This window comes from Anguilla anguilla, chromosome 11, assembly GCF_013347855.1.
Source record: "Anguilla anguilla isolate fAngAng1 chromosome 11, fAngAng1.pri, whole genome shotgun sequence".
Classification (NCBI taxonomy): Eukaryota; Metazoa; Chordata; class Actinopteri; order Anguilliformes; family Anguillidae; genus Anguilla; species Anguilla anguilla.
In genome coordinates, this window is record NC_049211.1 from 14,130,625 (window position 1) to 14,156,983 (window position 26,359).

Consider the following 26,359-nt stretch of genomic DNA (forward strand, 5'->3'; position numbering starts at 1 on the left):
ACACTGCTGTACTCTGCCAGTTATGAAACCCTTTAAAAATGCTTTTCTTGCCTTGTATGCCATGCACAAGATGAAGATTAAATTGCAGCAATATGAGGGTGATGACAGTGATAATAGTGCATGTCTTACTGATTTGGTCTGTCCACCACTGATGCTGATGTGTTCCATAGTATTTCTGCTTGGCTCTGCCTCTTTCATCTCTTCTGCAAAGTTGTAAAAGACCTTCAGCAGTCCCCCATGGACAGCCAGACACAAAAACCGGTCCTGAGGGCACAAACCGAAATATCACACTTAAACAGTTCATAAGGCAACGAGCCAGGCAGCTGGAGCCACTTACACAAGCAAGTGACGAGTGTCAATACATGGGCAAATGCCATACATTTTCCCCACAGTATTTTCTACTCTTATTGCCTAATCAAATGTCAGTTTATTAGCACAAATTTCATTATTAATGCGAGTACATTACAATACACAGCTTGAGTTAGGTGTGGGTACAGCATTGAGTTTCAGCACTGAGAACCAAAACTTACTTGGTCAAGCAGCAGCATAAGAATGCCATTGTGTGAGAGCACTCTGACTTCCTGTTCAAAGCGTCTTCTGCTGTCTCCCTCCACATTAAGTGTGACCTCCGCATAACCTGTGCCATCGAAGTAGGCTGCATCGTTGACCCACTGCTGTGTCAGGGCTGGCTTTGTTCTATTTTCAAAACAAAAAATAGCATGTTATTTTGTCCATTATTCACGAAACATTAGGAACATAATAATCTAAACTGTCATCTGATCTTGAATTTTAAAAAAATACTTAGATAGTTTCATGCTTTGCTCTCATGATGTTTTTAACTGGTGCAATTGATTGTTAGAAATGATTTATTTGCAGAAAATGGTTGAACTTCAAATTCTTTGTTTCTTGGTCCATAGTCGCTATACTTGAATTGTGCATCTGGTAATGGACTCAATTCGAACTCACAAGACAGAAGGTTATAATCCCACAGAGGGAACCCATCTTTATCAAACAGTACTGCCAAACCAGGAAACAGAAATAATTAGAATAATATACCTAGATTGTTTGAAAATACTATGAAATAGTATTTTTTTTTAGCTTATTTTGCTTTTTTTTGTCATATCGGCGCGCAATAATACACTTTCACTTGTTTGGCATGGATCATTTTGCATTATGGAACATATAACATGAATAATTCTATCAACTGATACAGGCTAACGAGTATACTTCCACTGCATTTCACTGTGAGCATGGCAGTGCTGTTGTGAAGCCCAGCTGTTGTGGAGGGGTACGGGGGGCTCACCGGCCGCATGGCTTGACTGCAGTGGTGTCTAGCTGGAAGGTCTGTTCAAAGTTGTACAGACTCAGCACCTCCTCATTCAGAGTCTCCAGCTCCATGCAGCCCTTGAAGAATGGCAGATGAAGCTCTATAGGGGGCTGAGGGGAAGCAAAGAACAAAAACAAATATTAATATTAATTAATTCATAATTCTGTCAGAGATGGCCAAGTGAATGAGTCATAAAGCTGAAGCAAGCACAGACCCACAAACACACAGACACACACACACACACACACACACTGTAACACAGGTGTTGGTGTCCACTCTCACCGTGAAGGAGTCAGGATATCCTCCCACGTAGAAGACCGTGTCGTCTGCAGACAGATTAAGCAGTCCACTGTCTCCTTTTGCCTCCACGTCCCTCTTTGTCACCCTTTTCACTGTACCTTCATCTGAGATTGCTATTTGCCCATACTGCAGAATTCTGAAACAACAGACCATAACATGAACCATGCAACTACATCTATCTCAATCCAGAAAGCAATCCAGAACGAGTCCTTTCCTTCTAATGATCAATACAGTAATGTTAATAATGCAGGCGATGTTTATGGTGCAGACCATGAGTCTCCAATAAGCCATTGGAGACTTACAATGAAGCAGAAACTGAGAATGAATACCACCCACCTCTCCAGGATGACGTTGTTGAAATTGCCATCTGATAGTACATTGTAGTCCACCGTCACCTCTGCTGTTTCTCCGCCCACATTGTACACCCAACGAAGCTTCTTTCCCTCCAGTGACATGCCCAGGAACTCCTTACTGGCCTTCAGATCAAAATAATAATAATAATAATAATAATAATAATAATAATTCAGTTCTATACAGAGCTATATTCTTTACAATATTCCTGGATAGCCAGAATGAAGGGATCTTGGAGAAGATGAAAAACTCCCCAGGCAGAACTAGCAAATATAACTTTAATGGAGAAACTTACGTTTTTGTTGCCGAGGTACAAGATGAAGTGGCGTGAGTTCTCATCCTGCCTCTTTTTCTTGGTGGACTCAGGGAGAGTGATGTAGAACTTGAGGGAGTTGTATGCTGCCAGGTCAGCCAGGTTACTGGGCGTCCTCACCTGTATACCTGAGGTGCCGTTAAACTTCACTGGCACTTTCACCTGGGATGCACACGAGCATAAACGTATCACGATAAGAGGCATGGGGGGAATTCAACAGAGTAACTCAACCTTCCCAATGTGTAAATGAAACAGATTTCTGCAAGACTACACTGAGATTTGTGGCCTTAGATTTCTCTGATGGACTCTGTGGCAAGCCTTTACTTTATCACACATCCTGTCTGCATTTCCTGCTTGTCCTTCCTCCTCATCTTCATTGGTCAGTACGGTCTGTGCCCCGCCCCTTGCCCTTACCTTATTGGCGGCATTGCGTGCCTGGGCGATGAGCTGCCGGATCCTGTCTATGTTCTCGGAGATGTTGGGCATCTGTGCGGAACGGTTCTGCAGCTTGTCCAGTTTTTTCATTAGAAGAGGAATAGTGTCACCCAGCAATCCGACTGCAGACATCACAAGAAGGATGATGTACACACAAACACAGGTCATGAAACTAAGCAATGGTTCCTAGCTGTAGCCTTATCACTTCCAATATATTGAGCAAATTTATACAATAATGGGGCTCACTTTATGAAAAAGACATGTTGACTGTTATATATCTAAAATGAGCCTGATTATTAGATTAACTACACATCATTTATTGATGCACATCATGTTTTAAATGTTTTTGAGTCTTTAAACAAGCTTAAAGTACCACATGAAAAAAAAAAAGTTACTGGATATGTATATGTCTCACTGGATACAGCTGATACAGGTGCATTTTATCAGACAGATAGATATAGTCCACCCAATCAATGTGGTGCAAATGTGACAATGATTACATCACCACTAGGCAGCATGCTCACACAAGATTGGCTACAACAACAAACCTCAGAAATAACAAACCATTATCTGTCAATTTTACTTGTGTTATGCTTTACCTACTGGAGGAGAAAAAAACAGGACATCTAACTCTAGTTCAGCGTAATTAACAGACTTTGTCTACACATAAAATACATTCCCCAGAGTTATGTAGTTGTTATTCGTTTAGTAAAAGCCAAAGTCATATCATTGCAAAGGAAAACTAATTGCTGTGGCTGCTCGGTATTGGGTACACATGGAAGCCAGCAGACCTGATTTGTTGGCTTCCATAAAGGCGTTGTTGATGTCCTCGTTGGTGGTGTTGGAGTCGCCATACTGCTGCTGCCACTCATCCAGTTGCTTCTTGATGGGGCTGAGCGTGTCCTGCACCTGGGCAGTGGTGCTGTTGGCCTCTGCGGCAGCCTGCTTCGCATCCTCAATGTCCTTCGCTGTCTCCTCTGGAGGAGAACGCACAAGCACATCGCTGTTCCTTAGATACACTGGGTGAGTATAATTCATAATGTACTGCATCAACGTTACATGTTGTGTCTGTGCCCGTTCACGGGCGATCTGTCGATGTGTCTTCATGAAATTATACTCACCTCTGCTAACGTTGAGGTTTTTCTGGGCCATTTCCAGATCCCTGAGAATAGATTTCTGTTTCTCTTTGGCATCTTTCAGCCGTGCCTTCGCATTCTGAAGATCGGGTTTCAAATCTGACAGGAAAAAAACGTGTGCTGTTGTTAATGCTGTTCTTCAACTGGATCACTGGCAAGCCACACTGGTGAATATGCTTTTGATATTTGCAAGTCAAGCATGGCAGGAGACAGTGCTGGGTCCAGAGGAGCGCTTGCACTCTGTGCTCCTACCTTTAGAGAGCTTGTCCTGCAGACCCACGGCCTCCTTCACCAGCTCGTTGCTCTTGTTTTTCAGCGTTTCGGCCAGCTGACCAAGGTCTTTCCCTTGCACCTTCTGTGTGAGCCAAAACAAGCATACGTGTGAGAGAGAGTGTGTGTGTGTGAGAGAGAGAGAATTATTGTGTGTATGGCAAATGAGTGCACGTGTGTGTAAAGTGCGTGTGTGTATGTACATACTGTGCATTCTTGCTTGTGTGTGTGCAAATACATACATACTTGGTTTTGTGTGTATCTGGATACATGTATGGGGGGAGTGCGCTCATATGCATGTGTGTGTGTATGGGTGTGTGTGGGGGGGGGGGTGTGCTCATATGTATGTGTGTGTTTGTGCACTGTATGTGTTGGACAGAGTGAAAAGTGTGCTCCTTAGGCCGGTAGCACTGGCCTGGGACACTGACCTCCAGAGCATCCATGGCAGCCTGGTTGGACTCACGAGCCGCGGCTTCAGCATCGCGTACAGCATCAATGATGTCGGTGTAGGCCCGGGATGCATTCACTGCACGCTGAATGAAATTATCCTGGTTTGTGTCTGTAATCACACTGCGGAAGAGGAACTCAGAGTCACCTGATGTCTACATAAAATCCAAAAATGCGCACCACCATTCCACTTAAATCAATAAAGATTGCATTATTTTGACTTGTACAATGCATATAAATGCATGATGTACATACATAGATGCTGCAAATACACACATATATGTCAAAACAACTTTAGGAATCTACATAACTGTACTATATACAGTAATATTTACTGAGCAGAAGGCACCTTTGCCTACAGATTTTACACAGCGCCATTATTAAATAGTCTCAATTCATGAAATTGGACTAACTGTTCAAATTTGGACAAAAGTTTAAACTGAATAAAAGTTTAAATGTGTAGCTCAAAGGCACAGTGGCAGCAGACTCGTATGACCCTCTGGTCATGATTCAGGTTTTCAACAGCATGGTAGGTTCTCCTTCAACACTATTGCCCAAAGGTGTATTCTTGTTTCCAGTTATATACTTGCATACTTCTTTACCTGCCTCCAGGGTACTCACCTGGAGAGGTTCTTGGCCAGCTGATCCAGCAGCTCGGCATGCTTCTCCGCAGCCTCCACCAAAGGGATCTTGGACACCGTAGGGGAAAACCTCTGCACCCTCTCTGCCAGGGGCTTCCTGGCTCCATCCAGCTGGGCTGCCAACCGCTCGTATTCCTATGGGGAACGGGGTTAAACATCATTGGTGTGCCGGCCCATCATCGGTGTCACGGGACAACTGGTAAATTTGGCATTAGCAGAAGCAGCAATTTGGCAATGATATCACGTCTATTGTAATATTACATGATAAAATAATTGTCATGATTACACCAGATTGTACTGCTGAAGAAAGAGCTTTGTATTATAATTACATTTGTGAATCTGAGCTTAACATTTACAAAGAAAAGAGTGCTGAGGGAAAATACCCTGTTCATGGTATGTCATCACTACTGTAGATCTCATGTTTATTCCGAGCCACCCCAGGCCGGGCGGTCTGGTGAGGGTGCTGATGGGAACACTGACCTCCTTGGAGTCCTGCAGCATGGACAGCAGGTCGTTGACCTGAGTGACCGCATCCTCTGCCATCTGCAGGGAATCAAACACCTCCTTCTGCTTCTTCTGCAGCTCCTCTGCTTTTTGCTGAAGAAGAAATGGCAAAAAATGAAACAACATTCAAATGTTTTTGACTCGAGTGGTCAAATCAGTAAAGCCATCCACCACAAACCCAAGAATTACAGAGAAATCACCTATCTGTCTTATAACACCTATCTGTGAAGAATATTTGGCTAAACTTCCAAAATAATTAATTTTGGCAGCACTAGGAATGGTATATGGCTTTCTGACCCGGCTCTCCTCCAGCCTCTTCATGTTTATGTTGTTGGTGTCTGCTGCTTGGGCCGTGTTGTTGACCGCTTCATTCAGAGCATCTCTCAGATCCATCAGCTCGGTGTGGAACTTTCCCAGCTGGGCTCTGATGCCCTGCGCCTGGTCCTGGTTGTCTGATAGGCGCTTTACCAACTCTTCCTTTACCTTCTCCAGCACTGGGAGAACAGGGAGAGAGAGAGACAAAGAGAGAGAGAGAGTGGGAGAGAGGTGTTTCCAGATTTATGTGCACATCAAATTGACTTGCTCAAAGTCTATGAGCATCAAATTTCAGTTGAAAACTTAATGACAAAACAGCATGCTGCAGAAAGGAAATAGGAAGGCGAGGGGTTCTGTCCTCCAAGGACCTTGGTTAATAGAGCCGTAGATAGCATAAATGAAGGTGCAGAAGCAGAGAGAACAGTACGGTTAAGGGTCACTCACATTTCTGGGCCTCAGACAGCTCTCTCTCAGCTGCTGATTTCTGGGCCTGGCACCCTCTGAACCTCATCTCCCTCAGCATACCCTCCACCTGGGCCAGCTTCTCTGCCAGTTCCTCCCCTGGAGCCTCGCTCGTTACATTAGAGGTCCTGTTCACCTGGGACATGATATCTGAACAGGTGCAATGCTAGTCAAATTCAGCACACAGCACTCAGTACAGGACATGCAACTGTGGTGTACGCGGTATATGTGTGTATGTGTGTGTGAGTGTGTGTGTGTGCATGTGCGTGTGTGTTTGTAGTGTGTGCCTGTGTATGTGCGTGTGCGTGTGTGTGTAGTGTGTGTGTGCACATATGTTTCGAAGGGGTACTATGTCACATGATAAGGCACACCTCCAATATCCACCATGATGCCCTTGATGAATCTGACCAGGTCTACGGCTCTTTTCTGGGTTCTGTTCACACTTTCCTCAAGGTCGTCTGCCTTCTGTCTAGTCAGCAGCGCCTGAGTGGAATGTAAAGCATCAATCATACTTTATCTCTACAATCACCCCATAACACATTCCTGGCAGCGCTCCCTGACAGCGATCCCTGACAGTCTTCAGACAGCATATGATAAATGCAAAGGTTTCCAGGTTTCACAGAAGATCACATTTAAAAGACAAAACTGAAATGACTGAAAAAGACAAAGAAGCAAAGAACAGAAAGGAGCACAAGTTGTATTCTTATGATCATAACAGAGAGAGCAGCTCTGTCCTATGTACCTTTTCCTGTAATTCGTCAATGTCAGAGTTGATATTCTGGGCCTCGACTTCCAGCATGTCTGCTCTCATTCTGCTTTCGTCCAGTGTGCTGTTATAGTTGTCTATCTCGTTCTGTGTTTGGGAGACACGTCGGTAAAATGCATTATGTTACTTGCAAAAAGAAATTGGAATGATCTGCTAATGGCAACACGTCCTTATTTGAAAAAAATAGCATTTAGTGAACCTGTTCGTGCACGCGCACACACACACACAAACACACAAAAACACAACACACATGCACACACACACACACACACACACACAAAGTAGTGTTTCATATGTGTGCAGTACATGTGTATTACTGTGAATGCATTAGACACCAGCTGTGTTGCTGTAGCATGACGTTTTTAATAAACCTTCCATTGTCAGGTGTTCTTGTATTACGCAGTTTTTGTATGCAGTACATCAACACTAGTACTATTGCTATACTATGATGCTTTTAATGACCCTGCTGTTGCCAGGCGTTCTCGTATTATGAAGTCTTATCAGACAGTACGTACAGTCACGTTTGCCACAGACTCGTTGAGGCTGGATAGCTGCGCCCAGGCGATGGAGCTGGCGTTCAGGTTGGCCAGCTGCCTCTTGACAGAGCCGAAGCTGTTGTCCATGCTGTCCAGATCCTCCAGCAGGACGATGACACAGCTGTCGCAGACTGCCATTCAAAATAGGCAGCAATCAATGACCGCGGTTATAATGGTCACATCACAAAGCACAGAACATCTTATTTTATTAGAAAGAGATGCAATATTCTTTGTACTTGATCATCTCTCATCATTCACTAAGGGTATCTCTGTCTTATGGGTAGTGACAACTGGAAATTATTATTATCTAAATGGTTGTAGCATAGACACATTGATAGGGACAAAACTGAAAATTAAACCAGTAAGGGTCTCTTTGCCAGTAAACATATACCGATGTTAGTCTTCATTGGACGTCAAATTGCACTGTTCAGTATATTATTCAGCGTCCGATAGTACAGATAGATCTATAGTAAATTTCAATAAAAAAAAGTGTTTGTGTTCAGTATGTATGCTGAACACACAAAGTGACTGGAGAGGAGGAACTCCCCGGTCATACAGTTTTAGCATATAATCGACAACAGTGTTGATATAAAGTGAGAAAAATCTATTGAAGCTATCTGAACAAACAAAACGTGTTTGGTAACAGTAGCATGGTAACTGCTGGTGCGTTTACTCACTGTGGCAGTGCATAGGCTCTGTGCCGCTCTGCACTGGAACGCTGTACCTGTGTGCACAGGTGTCACACTGGGCCCCCGTCAGCCCCTCAGCACACCTGCACTCCCCTGTCCTGGGGTCACAAAGGCCTGCTTTGCAGTTGCACTCTGGGGTGGGGAACAGAGCAAAGCCATTACCACAGGCATTTAGGACTATGAGACAGCTTTGCCCAGCACAATCGTCATGTCTGACTGGTAAGCCTGGCTACACTGGAGCATCTAAATCCTTAAATGCCTGAGGGTTGAGCAACTAGGCCGCAATATAATAAGAGTGAATTATCTGGGCACATTGAGAATTAGATTGCATTAAAAAGGGAGGTGTGGTATTTATAGGTTTCGCAAGCACTTGTCTGAAGTTTATTTTCTCCAGCATAGACGGGAAAATATAGATGTAAGCATTTCAACAAATTTTTAAGTGCTTTTGAAAAATAATTTGAAAAATTCCACTCAGTTCTATGCATGGCCGTCGTACAGGAGCCAATCAGGACTCAGAAAGAGTGCTCACTGCACTGTGCACATAAATGGGTTAGCATGCCCTGCTTGCTCACTCTTGCAGCCGCTGGGGCCGTAGTCCCAGTATCCCGGGGCGCACTGGCGGCACTGGGGGCCGTTGACCCCCGGCTGGCAGGCACAGGTCCCGTTCCTGGGGTCGCACGGCTGGACAAGGGCAGCTGCGGCGTCGCAGTTACATTGCTGGCACCCAGCGCAGGTCTGGTACCCAAACGCCCCGTTCTGGGAGAGAAGCACAACGAACAGCAGCCGCGGTTAACACACGCTACGCTGCACACACAGCACAGGCTGTGCTAGGCCTGCGTACAGCACTCCAACACCGTGTTTTCTTATAGCATTTATATTTCCTCTCCAATGTGACTGCTTTCTCCCTGTATAAAGGTATAACAGCAAATATATTGAGAAAAGGTGTATTTCAGAACATTTTAAGACCCCAAACAAAGCAAAAGGATCCAGAAAAGTAAGAAAAGCAGACAGACCTCACAGATATCACAATGGGCGCCGGTCACACCAGGCTTGCAGTGGCACTGTCCAGTATGAGGGTCACATGTATCAGTACCACATGGGGAACAGTTGCATTCTGGGAAATTAGGGAAAGGTGGGGGGAAGAGAATTATAATATACAGCATATAACAGTAAAATAAGCTCTTGTGAACAATTTCTGACTGATATTTGTTGCATAAAATATCGAAAAAATAAACAAAACGAATATCAATTCCAAATTCAGTGCAACAAAACTGCAAAGGACGAGACCTGATGGAAGCCTTCCCAGATTAAACAGGTGAAGAGTGTTTTTTTTGCTCTTGGGTGTGAAGTGTGTGGGCGGTGGTGGTTCAGACTCACTGGTGCAGTTCTTGGCAACCACAGCGTCTCCGTAGAAGCCAGGTGCACACACCTGGCACTGCGAACCAGCTGTGTTGTGCATGCAGCCCTGGCACTCGCCAGTCAGTGGGTGGCAGTCACTGAACAACATGTTTGGGTCCGTGTTGTCATGGCACTGGCAGGGCTGGCACGTGCTGCCAAGCACCATGGGGTTGCCATAGAAACCTGGAGCGCACCTAGAGTGACAAAGTGTGGGAAAGGAGACTCAAATTCCTGTACATTTATGTGATATGATACAGCCAGCCTCAGAACTAGAGTATCTGAAATCACTAGGTGACTCTCACACTGACCTCTCGCAGTGGGGTCCTGCGTATCCTGGCATACACAAGCATTGCATCTTGCCAGGCTTCTCCACACATCCCACGGCAAAACTAGAAGGCAGAAGCAAAGCAGTTTTGATTGAATTCACAAAAGAAGTCTATAAAAAAAATCCCTTAAATTACATGTACCACTACCAATGCATAACTGAGTGCAGTAAAAGGGAGAAAAACTGTTACTTCAGATTTTAATTAATTCAAATTTGCATTTTGTGCTCAACTGAATCACATGACAAATTAAAAAAAGCATAAAATGTGATTATCAAGCCTACTACAAACTTCAAACATATCAGGGGTTATAAAGGTTACTATATGTTTAAAATGCACTTTCATGTACCAGCAAATGTGTTGATTCATTTTTTAAGATGCACTAAAGATGCCCTGCAAGATTTATTTATGCAAACATATAAGGCCACATGTCTGGAAAAAATTAAAAGGCCATAAATTTAGCAGGAATTTACAAACACAACAACTCAGAACTAAGATAATATCGATGCCGAAGCAAGGTTGGAGGTCATGTTTCATGAACTTTGGCCTGGATTTATGTTGCACCTGGACAGTAAATTCTGCTCTGAATGATTCAACATGTTTCCCCACAGTGAGGACATGTGAAAATGAAGACGGGACTGACTTGTTGGAGGCCACCTGCAGAGGGCAGGGGCAGCTGGTGCAGGAGACGGAGTTCCCGTCCACCGTGGAGTTGCCGAGGAAACCACCGCGGCACTGCTCACAGTGGTCTCCCGCCGTGTTGTGCTGACAGCTCTACATGTGAAGGAGAAAAACAATTACACTCCGATATAAGAGCTAACAAACACACTCACTCAGCATCTGCAGAATAGCAGTCTGTGCTGAAGCCTGACATTAGCATGGGCTGCAGTACTGGTTTCTACTGTGCCTTAAAGTGACAGTGCAGATGGGATTCCCCCCTGTCTTTCTGCAAGGAATTTTGAGAGATGGACAAAATTTGGAGTAGAATAAACCAAAGACCATGAATCAAAAAAAAAGAGGAACGCAGACCCCTAAGAGGTCAAACTCTGCCAATGGGCTGCTATCCCAGGACACAACTACACCCGCATCTCACTGATGATCACTGAATTAAAACAGCCTTTCTGCAGCTTATCTTATATGTACTTCTGTCAAACACTCAGGAATGAACTCACAACGCAGACGCCTGTTCCATCCAGACATTGGTCAGAGTGGCCGTTGCAGTTGCAGGGAACGCATTTCCCCAGGAACAGCCCCTTGGTGTCTCTGTAGTAGCCTGGAGCGCATTGCTGCAGAGAGAAAGAGTTCAGCTACTGCAGGAGGGACAGTCTTAGAAGCATGCAGAATGCACACACACAATTTGCATTTATGTGCTTTAAACATTTCCGCCCCCATCAACTCTATCGCTCAAATTAAGCCTTTTTTGCCACTGTGGCTTATGCCTCCATATGACCTACCCAGGAACAGAGGTATAGAAACAGGAGCAGGGTGCAACAGGGACTATAAAGGCTGACAGTGTGAGCAGAGGCCTGTGTCAGTGTGGTGGCAGCACCTGGCAGGAGTCGCCCTGGTAGTTGGCAGGGCAGAGGCAGAGCTCCACGTTGCTGGTGTGTCGCCCGGTGGACGAGCTCTCTGCGCCCTCCAGCACCGCCCCGCGCAGGGACACGCCCATGGCGGACTGGGAGTGCAGGGCCCGAATCTGCAGGGACTCCAGCCCCACCAGCACCATCATCAGCTCCTCCCGAGACACCACGTTACCGGTCTGTGCATGCCGGAAGCTTCCCTGAGGGACAGAGAGAATGTACCTGTGAACGTGTGGGGAGCGCATGCCATGTGTACTACTGCATACAAAGAAGCAAACTTACATAACACACATTACATTACCAAGGAGCCGGAAAGACAAATTTAGGTATACACAACTGACATTTTTGCAGATATACACAGGAACTCAGTACGTCTCAAAATATCAAAGGGGGTGAAAATAAGCCTTAGATTTGCTTCGTAGCATGGTTATTCAACAGCTACCAAGGGAATGCTATAGCAAGACACTGGCTGCTGATATTTAAAACCTTTGACAGTGTGGGAATGACATTCTAACTTTGGCGACCTGTTTTACACTTCAGTGGGATCAATGTTTCATTTTAAATGCTTTTGTAGTCACAGGTGAATTTTTTCAATATGTGAGCCATCCTTTAAAGTGAAAACAAACATTGTTTAGCACAACAACAAAAAAATCATTAAATAGGTTCCTGAGTGTTATTTGGAGCACACTGAAAAACATGTAGTTATTCATTCTTCCAAATTCAGTAAGGCATGTTACCTCCACCAGGTGAACTATACCCTCATGGGGGATTCCAGGGGGCGCATATTCTCTCTCCAGGTACACCAGCGTCATCTGGTTACCCTGGAAGCACAATGACACACGTCAGGGCGAGTCAGCCTCCATCTGGCTACCCACTGCACACAACTAACACACTGTAGTACACATCATCATACACTGGAAACCTTCATTCAGTTCACATACTGACTACCCTCTGCACACAAGTAACACACTGTAGTACACAACATCATACACTGGAAACCTTCATTCAGTTCACATACTGACTACCCTCTGCACACAAGTAACACACTGTAGTACACATCATCATACACTGGAAACCTTCATTCAGTTCACATAAAGTACAGTACAGTTGTAAAATAGGGCAGGGGTTTCTAACCTCATTCTTGAATTGTACCCTTTTCAGCTCAAGGCTTTAACTCAAGCACCCCTTTATGATGCTTGCCCTTTCAGTTTTATTGTTCATTTCCAGGTATATGTCCTTGTTCCAATTGCTCTACAGCTCTACGAGCTACCCACTTAGGGCATTCTATTTGAATGCCTCAGTTTCAAGGTCATTGAAAACTCAAAAAAAATAAAATAATTGTATAAGTGAGAACAAACTGCACATTCCATAATATAACCTGACTTTTTAAGCGCCTCATTCAACATGGCGTACCTTGAGTATGACGTCAGGGCGGGAGGCCTCAGCTGGCAAGGCCAGCACATCGCCCCTCATCGCCTGGGAGTGCAGGCGATAGCGCAGGTACCCTCCGTACGACGACACCTGGAGAGACGTATCAAAAGCACCTTTACGAGCGCCGCTGAGCGTCTCTCATTGACACCCGCCTCAAGAATTTTTACAGTCAAAGCAATAATGTCTCAAAGCAAAAATCTTATCTCACACCGCAATCGCCCACCCCCCCCCCCCCCCCCCTCCACTCCACTCTCCCAGCGCAGTTCTATCTGATGTGTCTTATCTGCCTCTCACCCCCTCGGCACCACTAAGTCTGAGCGCTGGTACATGAAGCCAAACGCTTCCCCGCAAGGCAGAGAAAGGGGGTACGTTCACCACAGAGACGTGGTTTTTTTCACCGTTGCACATTTGATGGCGGAGGATGGTTGCTGGGGGGTGGTGCTGTGGAAGGGTACAGTCACAGCGCCACAGGGCAGGCGTGAGCATACCTTGTCTCCCAGGTAGCTGCGGGGAGCGTGCCAGTGCAGGTCCTGATACACATCAGGCACGTCGCCTAAGTCCGCCTCCACCAGGCCCTGCTCCACATTCGTGGTGACCGGGACCTCCTGCCGCTCCCCGCCCAGCAGGACCCATCCTGTCATGTCCACCAGCTGGGAGGTTGACAGGGGAAAAAGTTCAAGTGCGATATTGTATTTATTATGTATTAATGTACTATACCTTAAGGTGCATATATGAACACATAAAACATGGGAACACTGTTCCTGTGGTTCAGGAGTACAATGGGAAAAGCCCGCGTTAGCTGAGCGCCTCCGTGGTTCTCGCTGAGCACAGGCCCGGGGATTCGTGCCGTACCTCGGTGCGCCGTTTCTCCGAGCTGCGGCAGCGGTCCGTCGCGCCGAAGCAGAAGCAGCTGGTGCAGCCCTTGGGGTTGGTGGGGTCCAGGTGGAAGGTCCCCACGCGGCACTGGTTGCAGCGCGCCCCCTCCACGTTTTCCTGAAAAGAGAGGACAGCCTAAACGTGGGGCCGGGGAGAGGGGAGAGGCCTCGCTGAGGGGCGTCCGGTCCCTGCCAGATGTGGAAGTACCAGACCCTGAAGACCGGATATCCTCATTGGGAAGAGCCTAAAGAAAATAACAGCAATGGCTGGAGATCTTAAGTGATGAATGTGAAGCTGCGCAGAAGTGGCGCACCTTGCAGAGGCATTGCCCTGACGCAGCGTCACACACGCTGCTCTCTGTGCCCGCCTCGTTGCAGTCGCACTGCCGGCAGTTGGGGTAACCGTAGAAACCGGGGGCACAGCGATCACACTGACGCCCAATGATGTTGTTCCTGCATCTGAAAAACAAAGTGACATCCACAACAATGAAATAACAGAAGCAGACGTAATTAAACAAAGAGGCATTCGCTTCTCTGTGATGCCTCCCTCCAGCAAATTCACTGCAAAGGACGAGATGCTTCGTCAAACTTCATTAGATGAGTGTCAGCCTCTAAGATGGTGTCTTTACATGCCTGCCATGGATAAGCCTGTGTTATGTGTGTGTGTGTGTGTGTGTGCCTGTGCACATCCATCAGTGCCAGATGTTATGCTGTGGGCCTTTAAGCCCCCAGCAGTGTTTCTGATTGAATCTTTACAAACTTGTCATGTCTAGACAAATTCCTGACGCTGATTGGGAATGTAGTCCAGGAATGTGGCACCTCACCGCTAGATTTCTCCAGGCTGAGTCAAACACAGGGGGACTGGAGTCTGTCCTTTACCATTCCCCCCATTTCCCATACCCCCCACCCCCACCCCCACCCACCCCACAGTTTCTGCTATCAGCTCTCACCACTATTCACTCCCACCTGCAGTGGCCTTTCCCGATTTGGCCTTATCAAGTGCTAAAAATAGGGTGCAGTGTTGCTGACAAAATAAGGAAACTGATTGTCTATCCTGGCATGTTTTGGGAGCTGAATCAGAGCAGACGTTTTTCCTAGCCAGTGGCCTTATTGCTGGCTTTGTTTGCAATCAGAGCAAGAGAAGCTGACTCAGCCAACTCCCACAGAGAGAAAGAACAAGACGGAACGGCTGGGAAATGCAATGGCGTTTAATCTAGAGCGAATGATAATGGCCTAGGGATCACAGCTGGGGAGGAAGGTGTTTTTAAATGGGTAATACCTATGAGATAGGTCATGGGAAAATGTTTGACTGGGCTCACCAAGTAATTGTTAGCTGCTTGGGTCATGGTTTCAAATTCCCTAAAGCACTAAATCAGATAAACATCTCCTGAAGATTACTTCAGTCTAATTGGGTGGACATTAGCGCTTATTGCTATGCTATGCATGTGAGTTTGCTGAGGGTTTTACTTTCACCACAAACACAGACATTTGGGGAAACTTGAAAATAATGCACGAGCAGGTTGTATACAGCTTCACCGTCTTCACTGTCTCATTTCCACAGCGGAGCAGCTGCCTACCTGCACTGTCCACTGCTGGTGTCGCAGCTGACGTCAGGAAATACGATTCCAGGCTGGGAGCAGTTGCAGACCTCACAACCGACCAGCGGGTGGCAGCCAAACGTCTGCGGCTCACACTTGACACACTCCGGACGCAGCGTGCGCGGAGGGCAGATGCACTCCCCAGTGATCTGCTCACACAGCCGTGTGCCACAGTTACACGCTGGGAGGGAGGAGCACGCAGTTACTCACCGCTACACGCCAAGAAGCTCACAGAGCTGCTGTCTCTCTCTTATACATGCATAGACTTATACACTCACACACAGAGACACTTATACACACACTCACACACAAACACACTTATACACACACACACGCAAACACACACACTCATAGACAGATACACACTCACACACACACACTCATACACAGACACACACATGCACACACATACACATATTCATACACATACACACACACACACACACACACACTCACACACGCAAACACACACACTCACACACACACACATACACTGACACACACACACATACACACACACACACACACAGACTCTCTCTCCCCGGGGTAACTCACGCCTGCAGTGGGGGAAGCCCCAGTACCCCGTGGCACACCGGGCGCAGTCCCTCCCGATGACGTTGGGGCGGCACTGGCACTGCCCGCCGAACGGCTGGCAGGTGTCGCTCTCCGCCCCGGCCTCGTGGCAGGCGCAGGGCAGGGCGCCGTTGTTGAAGAAGGCGGAGAGCGACACGGCGGAGGCCCTGCAGAAGGGCGGGGACACCGCCGGGCTGCCGGGCAGGAAGGGCACAGGGTGGAGCGGGAGGTGGAGGGAGGGACCGCAAAGGACAAAGAGGGGTGGAGACACATTACAGTCATTGAGAAAATGATTCAGTTCTGCACAAAGAAGGCCAATGCACACAAATTCACACACTTGTTTTGCTATAACTCAGACTCTCCTTGTGCCTCTGCAAAACAAGCAAATTGTTAAACAGTTTTAAGAGCGCAAGATTGAAAGAAACTGTTGCGAGCATCTTAATGTAGAGTGCATAACTCTTTGTTCATTAGTACAGACACCATTATTATGATACCATATTAATATCCAGAAAACTCACTTGATGTAAAAGCTGTTTTGGCCACAGTTGCTGATAAAGTCGTAAGATTTATCAAGAGGCTCTTCATTGAGGTAGCTGGAGCTGTAGCTGCCCTCCGGGACCACCAGAATGTAATCCTGGCAAAAACACAGAAAGGCAGCTGAGCTGTATTCCCCAGGAACATGCAGCACTTCAGGTGCTGACAACATTCATAAAACAGCAGTTAAATAGCACAGACAATTTCACATTTCTGTAAACAGTCATAATGTCAGAACTGAAATACCAACTGTAGTTCAGATCCATTGCTATGCAACAATTCACTTCAACAGCATACACTGCATGCACATGGAAGCATGTCTGTAAGACTGTGTATATTCATGTCTGTCAAATAAATAAATGACAGTAATGACAATCAGTCATACGATATGTTATTAGCGGGTCCAGGGAGCACCTACCAGCCACAGCGTCTTGCCATCGGGGACTTGAACAGTCAGCACGACCTCGTTGTCCGTCACGTCCAGGATGATCTTCTCCTCTGACATCAGCAGACTGCGGCAGCCGTAGCCATGGGGACAGAAGGTGGCGTTGGCGATGCCTAGCATGGGGATAAGGTATCATGCAGTGTATCTATTATATCCCGGCTTGCTGACAGTGAGCTACGCTCACTCCATCCTTCTGTCATGGTGGGGATGCTGCTTGATTGACACTGTGGCCCTTTGTCTGCAGGCCTGGTGTCTCTGGTTTCAGCAGTTCCATACACCCTGATCCCATTTCTGTGTCCACAAGCAGGCCTTCACTAATGTCTTTTACAGTAGGATTTATTTTTTAAACAAGTAAAAAATTAGCAAACAATAAAACAGGAGAAATCCCACAACCAATAACCTTGTACAACACATCACCATTCTGCATCTATTACTATGCTCAGAAAAACAGCTACAAACATCACATTCTCACACGCTCACGTTACTACATTTACTCCTGCGACTGGAAGTGCGAGACCCGGGCTCACCCTGCCAAATGCGGCCCCCGTTGAGGAAGACCTGGACGGTGAAGGTGGGGTGCAGGGGCTGATGGTAGTGCAGGATGAAGACATAGCCGCCCTGACTCTGTACCCTCGTAGAGTACACCACCGCATTCTATACCGGAGGACACAAGACAGGGACATTAGTATTAGTAGCTCATTCCTGATTGCAACTTTTAAGGGCTTTCCTAACTCCCAAGTCCTTCCTAAATCCACAACAGAGAGACACCCAGTGAAGATATTTGGCAGTGAGGTAAGATTGTTCTGCCTGTAACTGTCTTTTGTTTGCTTGTTTGTATTAGTGTAAACTAGAGTAGAGGGAGTCATGACTGTATAGAGACAACTATATGCTTCTGAACTGGCTGAAAGGGATTCAGATAAAACAGGCCTAACTGCAGAAGGGAGGGAGGAATGAAGAGCCTGCAGCAGACCTGCGAGTGATCCAGGCGGACGTGCTCTCCGTTATCCGCGGCATTCGGGGGGCGGTCGCCGGCCGCCCACTGGGGGGCGTCTGCGGGCAGGGACTGTGAGTCCGGGGGGAGGGCCGCACCTGGATCCTGCACCAGAGAGGCCTGGCCCTCTTTAAGCACCAAAGACTGGGAGGGTGTCTGGAAACGGGACGGGATGCAGGAACCACTGGGAGGGAAGGAAGACCAGACTCACTAAATTTCAATGCATGATGCATGTGCCTTTCTGCAATAGGGCATGCAGATTTTGGCTGCTTACTACAACAGATATCAGTCCACCGTTTCAGAATGCAGTTCTGCTTTTGATGAGTACTTGAAGTCTACCTGTCAGGGGCGAAGGTGCCATGCGTGCTGATGCAATGCACTTTGGGCTTGAGGTACTCCATGGTGAACTGCTCATGTGGGATGAGGTAGACCTTGTGCTGTAAAAAAAAATCATACACACAGCTGAGAGTGTGTGGTTGGAATTACCATCTTCATAATTCATATCAGCACCACACTGGAAACCTGAGCCAATGATGGAGCGCTCAACATCTTTTGTAAACAAAACGGTAGGAAGCCTTCGGAAAAAACTTGAAAAAATCTGACTGGAGGATGAATTGGATGGAGTTTAGTTGGACACACCAAGCAGGCAGCCATCACTAACATGGATAATAGATGATACTCAGTGTGTATGTATGACCAAGTTGTGTTCTTCAGTCCAAGAAACCGCGGATGCCTCTGAATCTGTGATTCTCTCACCAGGAAGAAACTGGCTCTGTCTGCGATGAACTGCACATCAATTTCAGTGGACAAAGTGAAGATCGCCACACGGTTCTTGTCATCCACACTGACTCCACGACACAGGAAACTGAGCACAGGAGTGAAGCACAGGACTCAGGGCTATGGCAAAAATAACAACATTTCTGAAAAAGATTCTATATTAGAAAAGATAGCGTGAAGCACAGCCTATAAAAGATATACCAATTTACAGATTGGTACAGTAATTCTATGTCACACAGTGAAATGTCCAGTGTAAATTAAACTCTAGCAATGTTAATTCAAAGCTAACAGATAACATTTGGTCCCACTCTGGTCCAGGGTTGAATTAACTTTGGAAATTTTACTATGTATGGTCGTGGCGTTCCCTGTCTCATACACTCATAAACGCACAGACACAAATGCACATGCACTAATGCTAGACACATGCAGACATACAATACACAAAGAAACACACAGAAGGAAGCTATAAACGCACCCCCAAACAAACACAGACATGCACGCATGGGGTACTCTCACGCATGCAAACACACCTGTACTTGCAGTGGAGCAGTGTGAGGTATTCCTGGTGCGTGCGTCCACCTGGCGTGTTCACAGACACGGTGAGCGTCTGGGGAGTCTCGTCCTCGCTGGAGTACTCCACCAGCACCACATACTTCCCAGGCTGGGGTACCGGAGCCCGCAGCTGCACGTTGATCTGGGAGGCCAGGTCACAGAGACCATGTCATCCTGCGCTACTCTAGTACTCCTGTGGTAAAAGCTACGAGCCACTAATGCATAATGTACTAACATTTTTACATACATAAACACACATTTTAAAATAATCAGTCTTACACTTAATTATCAATTAAGTTATGAGTCGAAGCAGGACCAGCAGTATGATATCATAGTAAAATTTACTCTTATCAAATTGGACTGAACTCTTCACATAGTACTGTGTGCACACAAGACCATATGCAAGTTCTCACATGTCCTCCATTCCTGCGAAGGTCCTGCTGTTTCTTACATGTCGGAGGTGAAGTATTCCCCCAGCCTATAACTACCTTGTCAAACCCCCATGAGCCCCCCAACACACACACATATTGCACACACATGCACACAGATACACACGCTCACCTGCGTACAGACAAAAGAATGCACGCGCACTCATGCATGTATCCACACACACAGACACACACACACAGTATACACACACATACACACACATGCACACATACACACACACACATGCATGCACGCTGTACACACACACACACACACAAACACCATACACACACACACAATACATACACAAACACACAGTAAATACACACACTGTACACACACACACACACACACACACACACAACACACACACACTGTACACACACACACACACACACACACACTCACACACAACACACACACAATGCATTGTGGCACTCACATCACTTCCGCTGCAGATGGCCATAGCAGGGTGTCGGGGAGTGATCTTCTCATTCTGGCAGGGCCGTGGAAGATGGTTGTCGAACCTGCAGCTGGCGTCATTTCCCGAAATGGAAGGGAAGCCATCCAGTGCAAGGTACTGGTAAAGGAGGCAGCTACAACGACAGACATGACAGTAAATACATCGTCCCTTTTTAAAATCATGAGCTCAGTTCATCTTTCTGAATCACTTCTGCATGACTGGATAGCACACTAAATAAACTGGAACATCATATTTTCCAGGGACATCTAAGCCTTTGTTATTTTTCATGAGGCGTCTCGCTTGAGCTCACTCACTTTTGGCTGGAGTCCTGTGTGGGGCTGTAGGTGCAGGCCTCAGTTACTTTGATCTGCAGAATGGGCGCTTCATAGTATGCACTGGGCAGCAACACCAGGTAGTCCTACAGAAAACGTAGTATATACAGTGAGCCAGAAGCCTCGTAACCCTGTATTGGGCAAATTTTTATAGGACACTGACAACATAAATTGGAAGGTCATTTTAGAACTTTATTGGCAGCCACAACAATCTGTTCAGCTGGGAAGTTAAAAAACCAGACTAAAGGCATGCATATGCTTTAGCCCTTTTAGAGAGGACCCTTTAATTTACAGCTTCTGAACTCTGACATGTTTTTCACAAATCTTAATGATATGGAATACACAGCTGTGTTGCCCCCCATTATATCCTGAAGACACCGTAACATGCTCTCACCAGTAGAATCCCCTCTGCCTCTATGACCACTGTCCATGTGCCAGGATTCAGAACAAAGGGCTCCACAAAGTTGTTTTGTGGAACATTGACAAAAGTAGGCTCTGAACTGGGGGCAAAGACGATCTGCTTGGACTGATCTGAGCCTAATGAGAGAGAGAGAGAGAGAGAGAGAGAGAGAGAAGGTGCTTTGCATTAGTACGGCGATCTGACATTACACACCTCCATGAGTCACATACAGTGTGAAAGTCACATACAGTGTGATCCTCAAGGACAAAGACACACACTAATGAATGAATGAGGAGAGTCATGTAGGTCTTCAGGCTTTAAGCAATACATTTACATTTCCATCTAATGTTAAACAGAGAGAATATGTCAACTTCTCAACGAAGAAATGAGAAATGTTTTAAATGAATACACTAGGAAATCCTGCAATCCTGCTTCATATCAAACACTGAGACAACAGGAGACCGTGTGATGGGGTGACAGACTTCATGAGCAACGTACCTCGTCTACCCGAATGATAGGCTGTAATTTTACCAGAGGAGACGTCGGCTCCTGTATTTACATATCTGAGGATGAAGCGGGTGAGATAGAGCTCCGCCTCTCTCACGTGCACCGACACTTTGACTGTGTTCTGGAGAGAGGGAGGGAGGAGGAGGTACAGTAGATACAGGGTCTGGGTTAAAGACCGTGTGCCTCTTTGGTGGGGAGCAGTGGAGAAAGGTGGGGAAGGAATTTGGGAAGGTGGGGGGGGGGGGTAACACTCTGAGGGAGAGCATTGTAGAGACCCGGCTGCCCCGCTGTGTCTTCATGCTGCATCTTTGGGGCCCTACAAAGCTGAAAAGCCCCAAACAGGAGAGCCAGGGAAAAGCTGCCTAGGGCCACAGCTGAAAAGTTAATGTAGAGCAAAGGGAGAGCGGAAGGCGAAGGAGGCGTGGCCTATGGTTGGAGGGGGGGGGGGCACCTTCACTTACAGTTGCCGCATAAAAAGCTCTTCCCATCCTCCAGCACCGACACCCTGCCCCGGATGTCCGCGGAGCCGCGATTGACGTAGCGCAAGACTACGTGAAACAGGTCCGGGGAGCTCACCAATACCGCCACCACCACCTTGGGCTGGGAACGTTCGGGATGGGAAGGGATGGTCGGGGGAGAACAGGGAGGAGAGGGGGAGAACAGACGAAACGTAGGAAAAGAAGACAAAGCAAGTCCGCTCCTTATTACCACCACCACTAATGAAGCCGCAGCCAATGAGCGTTCCTCAACCAACACCCCCCCAAAGTCTGCCTTTTAAAAAAAAGGCCCAACTTCAACCATCACTCAAGCCAAAGCAAGCTGCCTACTAAGCCACACTCTGGGTATAGGGTACAAGCACAGCAAAGCACACATCGAATTGCTCGGAAAAAAACAAGGGACAGATTTATGGACATGCATGGAGGCTAGAGGCACCAAACACAATAATCATGTTTTCATTTTGAATACAGAAAAAAGTATTTGTAGGAATTTACGCACAACAGTAATATAACTGAACATAAGAAGCATGTGTAAATCGCGAAATTAAGTAAAATAATACTCAAATACTATTACAAAATGTATTTAAACAATTTAACTAAAAAGGAGATCAAATTGTTTTGTTGATTACATAATACCTGGTATTTCTATATCCCAGCCACTCACCTGTATAGGAGACATCTGCGCATAACCTCTCCAACTGAAACCCTCAAATTCCAGGGGGTTGTACCCGAAACGGACGGGCCGACCGTCCAGCATGGTTCCATCTTCTATCTCAAACTTCAGATGGTGCAGGTCTGGGAAGTAGTGATCTGGTTTTGGCCTATTCGACGGGGAAAATGAACATGGAGACTCAACATAGTTAAAGAGAATTTCTCCAATAATTAAAAAATAAATTAATGTTTCATTTCTGGTGGTAAAATGGTAGTGAAAGATTTTACAGCCACTGACGGCTAATTAGTTAGGGTGAGAGAGTGAGCGAGCGACAGGGTGAGTGTTATATAAGTCGTGTTAGCCACATTGAAAGACCCAGTGAATGACACTCACTGGTTACACTTTTGTCCCTCAACATTTGGACGGCACTGGCACCTCCCATTCCTCTCCCCACATGACAGACCAGCAGACCCCCCAATGTCACACTGACAGCCTGGTATGGATGAAAGGAAACACACACACACACACACACACACACACACAAACCATTAGGTTCCTCTTGGTCAACAACTACAGTGTGAACTCTGCTTAAGATCTGATTTGCTCCTGGTTCTGAGCTTCTCCCTCACCCTGGCACCCAAAGTAGTTGTCCCCCTGCAGGTTGAAGTAGCCTTCTTTGCAGACAGAGCAGGTCCCGCTGCATACATTGGGTTTGCAGTAACACTGACCACTAGCCTGTGACAGAAAACCAAAAGAGGGACATGTCGGTATTAGTGTCCGGTATTACTGTCCTCACTACATAGGATAATTACAACAGCACTGGAAGTTTCACTTTTTTATGTAAGCTGCCTGTAGAACAATGCATTGGCCCATGGAGAAGATGGAAGTCACTGGTATGATATCTGATGCTCATTCACCATCTGCAGTAACCTGGCTCCTGAAGTTCAGTAGTGTGACTCCACTCACCTGTGCACACTCTGCCACACTGCTCAGAGTCCCTGGTGTGTTGCACTCGCAGCCTGAGAAAGAGTAATCACACTCAGTTACATTCACAGTAATACACCACTACTTCACACACTTCATCTGACAGAGCCCTTTGGTTTCCTGTAATAAGAATCCTATTTGAAATATACATTGAGAAATGTATTTCTGAGCCAAAGCAATGTTGGCCCACAGATGGATTCTACTCTAATTCACTTTTCCCAAAGAAAAATACTAATACTGCTAATACTCGGATACAGGTGCAACTTGTGGGATCTGATAAAACAGGTCTTACTGGAGCAGCCGTACAGAGTGTCCGGAGAAAGGTTCCAGAAAAGGGCTTTGCATTTATCACAGGCAACACCCTCAACATAGGGACGGCACTCACAGGAACCCTGACAGAGGAAGAGAGGAGTGAAGTGAAAGACATCAATGAACAATCAAGAGGAGGCACTGAATATTACAATTCACCCCCAAATCTAGCTCAGTTAAAGCTGTGACTATATCAGCTACAACTAGAGGGAATTAGTAATATAAAAGCAGAGATCATGTAGTCTTTGCAATGAGCTACAGGGAAACATTGTGCCAATACAGATCAGCATTTAACACCTACAAACACACACACACACACACACCACACACACACTCACACACGTGCACAGACTCAGTCGGGATAATTTAAAAATTTTACTACAGTAACTGGTGCACTTACGACCGTAGGCAAGATTTCATTCTGTACAGAACCAGCAGGGTTGCAGGTTCCAACTGTAAGAACAAAGAAACAACAATGGAAATGCTTAAGGTACATGTATTAACTCAATATGCATAAATACTAATCCCTGCTGGACAGAGCAGCACTCCATCGGCAGTACTTAAGCTGACTAGTGTGAATAAATATGTCACTACACAAAGGGGCTGGTGAGTAAATAAGTAAGCTACCTTGGCAGAGTGGGAAGCCATATGACCCAGAGCTGCAGGAGTCACACCGCTGTCCCACCACGTTGGGCAGGCAGGCGCACTGTCCAGACACCTTGTCACAGGTGCTGAAGCGAGAGCCTTCAATGGAACACTGGCAGGCTGGGGACCAGGAAGGAATGGCATCGGAATTAGGGTTACCTTTTCATAATACAGTATGGATGTTAATATTGGCTGATGGCTCGACATGCAAACAGTATCCAGTTTGTATAGCATTGGAGAGGAACTTCTGGGGGACTCACGAGTGCAGCTAGGGTAGCCATAGAAACCGGGAGCACACTGGTCACATGATGTGCCACTGAAGTTGGGGCGGCAGTGACAGTGACCTGTAACACTGCAGCTGGAGTCCAGGGAGGTGCGGGGGTCACAGGAGCACACTGGCAGAGAGGAGACAAACACAGCATGTTACCTGAGTGTTAGAAGCACTGAAGCGTCTAAACCATGTTCCATGGTTATAATGTATTAATCCATAGACCTATGAAGGGAAATTAGAACTGAGTTCTATATACGTTTCTGTCAGGTTTCTCAATAGCGATGGCCTACATATTGAAGCAAATGCTCCACATTTGCCAGCGCACTACCTTGGCAGTTGGGGTAGGAGTGGAAGCCAGAGCGACACTGGTCACACCGCGGGCCCTGGAACTCTGGCCGGCACAAGCACCGGCCCGAAGCATCACAACCCTCTGGGAGAGAACCAACGGGACTGCAGCCACACACTGAGAGAGAGAGAGAGAGAGAGAGAGAGAGAGAGAGACTGTGAACGAGAGAAAAAAGAGTGAGAGAGAAAGGGCCTTTTCTCCTGCACAGTATGAGAATGCCTGTCATGCATCATACTTCCCATGGGAGGGTGACAATGGAGGGCCACTGAGAGTGTTTTTGCTGGGACTCACGCTGGCAGAGGGGGTAGTTGAAGTACCCTGGAGCACACCGCTCACACGCATACCCCTGGAACCCGCTTCGGCAGTAGCACTGACCCGTGGCCGTGTCACAGGTCCCGTCCAGGCAGCCTGGGCCAGAGCACTGGCAGGCTGGGGGAGGGGAACGCAGACATATGCAAATGAGCCACCAATCACTCACAAAGTGAAACAGAAATATAACCAGCTCTCACTGTGGAAGCACAAAACAGTGAATGCTAACAGGCAGCGCCATTTATAGGGCAAACAGAAATTAAACGCGCTGATTATCACTCAGCCCATCAACACATGGGAGAAATTTAGATAAAAGCAAGTGTTGCCTAGAAGATAAAACCTTTTCTGCATCATTGTGGAGTGAGAATGCAAATCAGAATATGGGTAAAAAAGTGTGCAAGCCTGACGTACACTGGCAGTTTAGGCCGAAGAACCTGGGTGCGCAGCTGTCACAGTGAGCTCCTGTGAAGCCCTGCTTGCAGACGCAGGCATGGGTGCGCGGGTCAGGGCGACAGGAGTTCCCCTCTGTGCCGGCAGCATTACACTCGCAGTCTGCGCGGAAAGCGGGACGGTGTCACAAAACAACCAGATAAAAAAATCGCACAGGACAGGAAAAAATATTAAAGGTATATAAACACCGTGTACA

General features: G+C 46.6%; 1 protein-coding gene across 2 annotated transcripts in view; it reads right to left on the reverse strand.

Moving 5' to 3' along the window:
• lama5 (laminin, alpha 5) overlaps positions 1–26,359 on the reverse strand; it is a 65,396-nt gene that overhangs the window by 6,769 nt on the left and 32,268 nt on the right. The window contains exons 12-66 of one of the 2 annotated variants that reach the window (XM_035381702.1): positions 26,125–26,265; positions 25,696–25,833; positions 25,387–25,521; positions 25,048–25,182; positions 24,770–24,907; positions 24,543–24,595; positions 24,126–24,225; positions 23,816–23,868; positions 23,479–23,584; positions 23,243–23,342; positions 22,862–23,018; positions 21,692–21,821; positions 21,188–21,330; positions 20,776–20,879; positions 20,441–20,594; positions 19,548–19,711; positions 18,997–19,105; positions 18,580–18,677; positions 18,220–18,424; positions 17,777–17,903; positions 17,223–17,362; positions 16,789–16,904; positions 16,253–16,464; positions 15,677–15,878; positions 14,414–14,558; positions 14,077–14,217; positions 13,713–13,874; positions 13,207–13,314; positions 12,531–12,614; positions 11,763–11,993; positions 11,386–11,499; positions 10,857–10,987; positions 10,199–10,279; positions 9,870–10,084; positions 9,506–9,606; positions 9,065–9,248; positions 8,481–8,624; positions 7,783–7,934; positions 7,244–7,354; positions 6,873–6,984; positions 6,484–6,651; positions 6,022–6,218; positions 5,701–5,817; positions 5,201–5,355; positions 4,561–4,702; positions 4,115–4,217; positions 3,848–3,961; positions 3,518–3,703; positions 2,706–2,848; positions 2,274–2,453; positions 1,964–2,103; positions 1,610–1,763; positions 1,304–1,437; positions 531–696; positions 130–264 (exon numbers count right to left, since the gene is read on the reverse strand). In XM_035381702.1, the coding sequence (XP_035237593.1) occupies positions 130–264; positions 531–696; positions 1,304–1,437; positions 1,610–1,763; positions 1,964–2,103; positions 2,274–2,453; positions 2,706–2,848; positions 3,518–3,703; positions 3,848–3,961; positions 4,115–4,217; positions 4,561–4,702; positions 5,201–5,355; positions 5,701–5,817; positions 6,022–6,218; positions 6,484–6,651; positions 6,873–6,984; positions 7,244–7,354; positions 7,783–7,934; positions 8,481–8,624; positions 9,065–9,248; positions 9,506–9,606; positions 9,870–10,084; positions 10,199–10,279; positions 10,857–10,987; positions 11,386–11,499; positions 11,763–11,993; positions 12,531–12,614; positions 13,207–13,314; positions 13,713–13,874; positions 14,077–14,217; positions 14,414–14,558; positions 15,677–15,878; positions 16,253–16,464; positions 16,789–16,904; positions 17,223–17,362; positions 17,777–17,903; positions 18,220–18,424; positions 18,580–18,677; positions 18,997–19,105; positions 19,548–19,711; positions 20,441–20,594; positions 20,776–20,879; positions 21,188–21,330; positions 21,692–21,821; positions 22,862–23,018; positions 23,243–23,342; positions 23,479–23,584; positions 23,816–23,868; positions 24,126–24,225; positions 24,543–24,595; positions 24,770–24,907; positions 25,048–25,182; positions 25,387–25,521; positions 25,696–25,833; positions 26,125–26,265 (7,610 nt within the window). Of the gene's footprint in view, positions 1–129; positions 265–530; positions 697–1,303; positions 1,438–1,609; positions 1,764–1,963; positions 2,104–2,273; positions 2,454–2,705; positions 2,849–3,517; positions 3,704–3,847; positions 3,962–4,114; positions 4,218–4,560; positions 4,703–5,200; positions 5,356–5,700; positions 5,818–6,021; positions 6,219–6,483; positions 6,652–6,872; positions 6,985–7,243; positions 7,355–7,782; positions 7,935–8,480; positions 8,625–9,064; positions 9,249–9,505; positions 9,607–9,869; positions 10,085–10,198; positions 10,280–10,856; positions 10,988–11,385; positions 11,500–11,762; positions 11,994–12,530; positions 12,615–13,206; positions 13,315–13,712; positions 13,875–14,076; positions 14,218–14,413; positions 14,559–15,676; positions 15,879–16,252; positions 16,465–16,788; positions 16,905–17,222; positions 17,363–17,776; positions 17,904–18,219; positions 18,425–18,579; positions 18,678–18,996; positions 19,106–19,547; positions 19,712–20,440; positions 20,595–20,775; positions 20,880–21,187; positions 21,331–21,691; positions 21,822–22,161; positions 22,301–22,861; positions 23,019–23,242; positions 23,343–23,478; positions 23,585–23,815; positions 23,869–24,125; positions 24,226–24,542; positions 24,596–24,769; positions 24,908–25,047; positions 25,183–25,386; positions 25,522–25,695; positions 25,834–26,124; positions 26,266–26,359 lie in introns of both variants that reach the window. The other variant, XM_035381701.1, reaches the window with a different exon arrangement.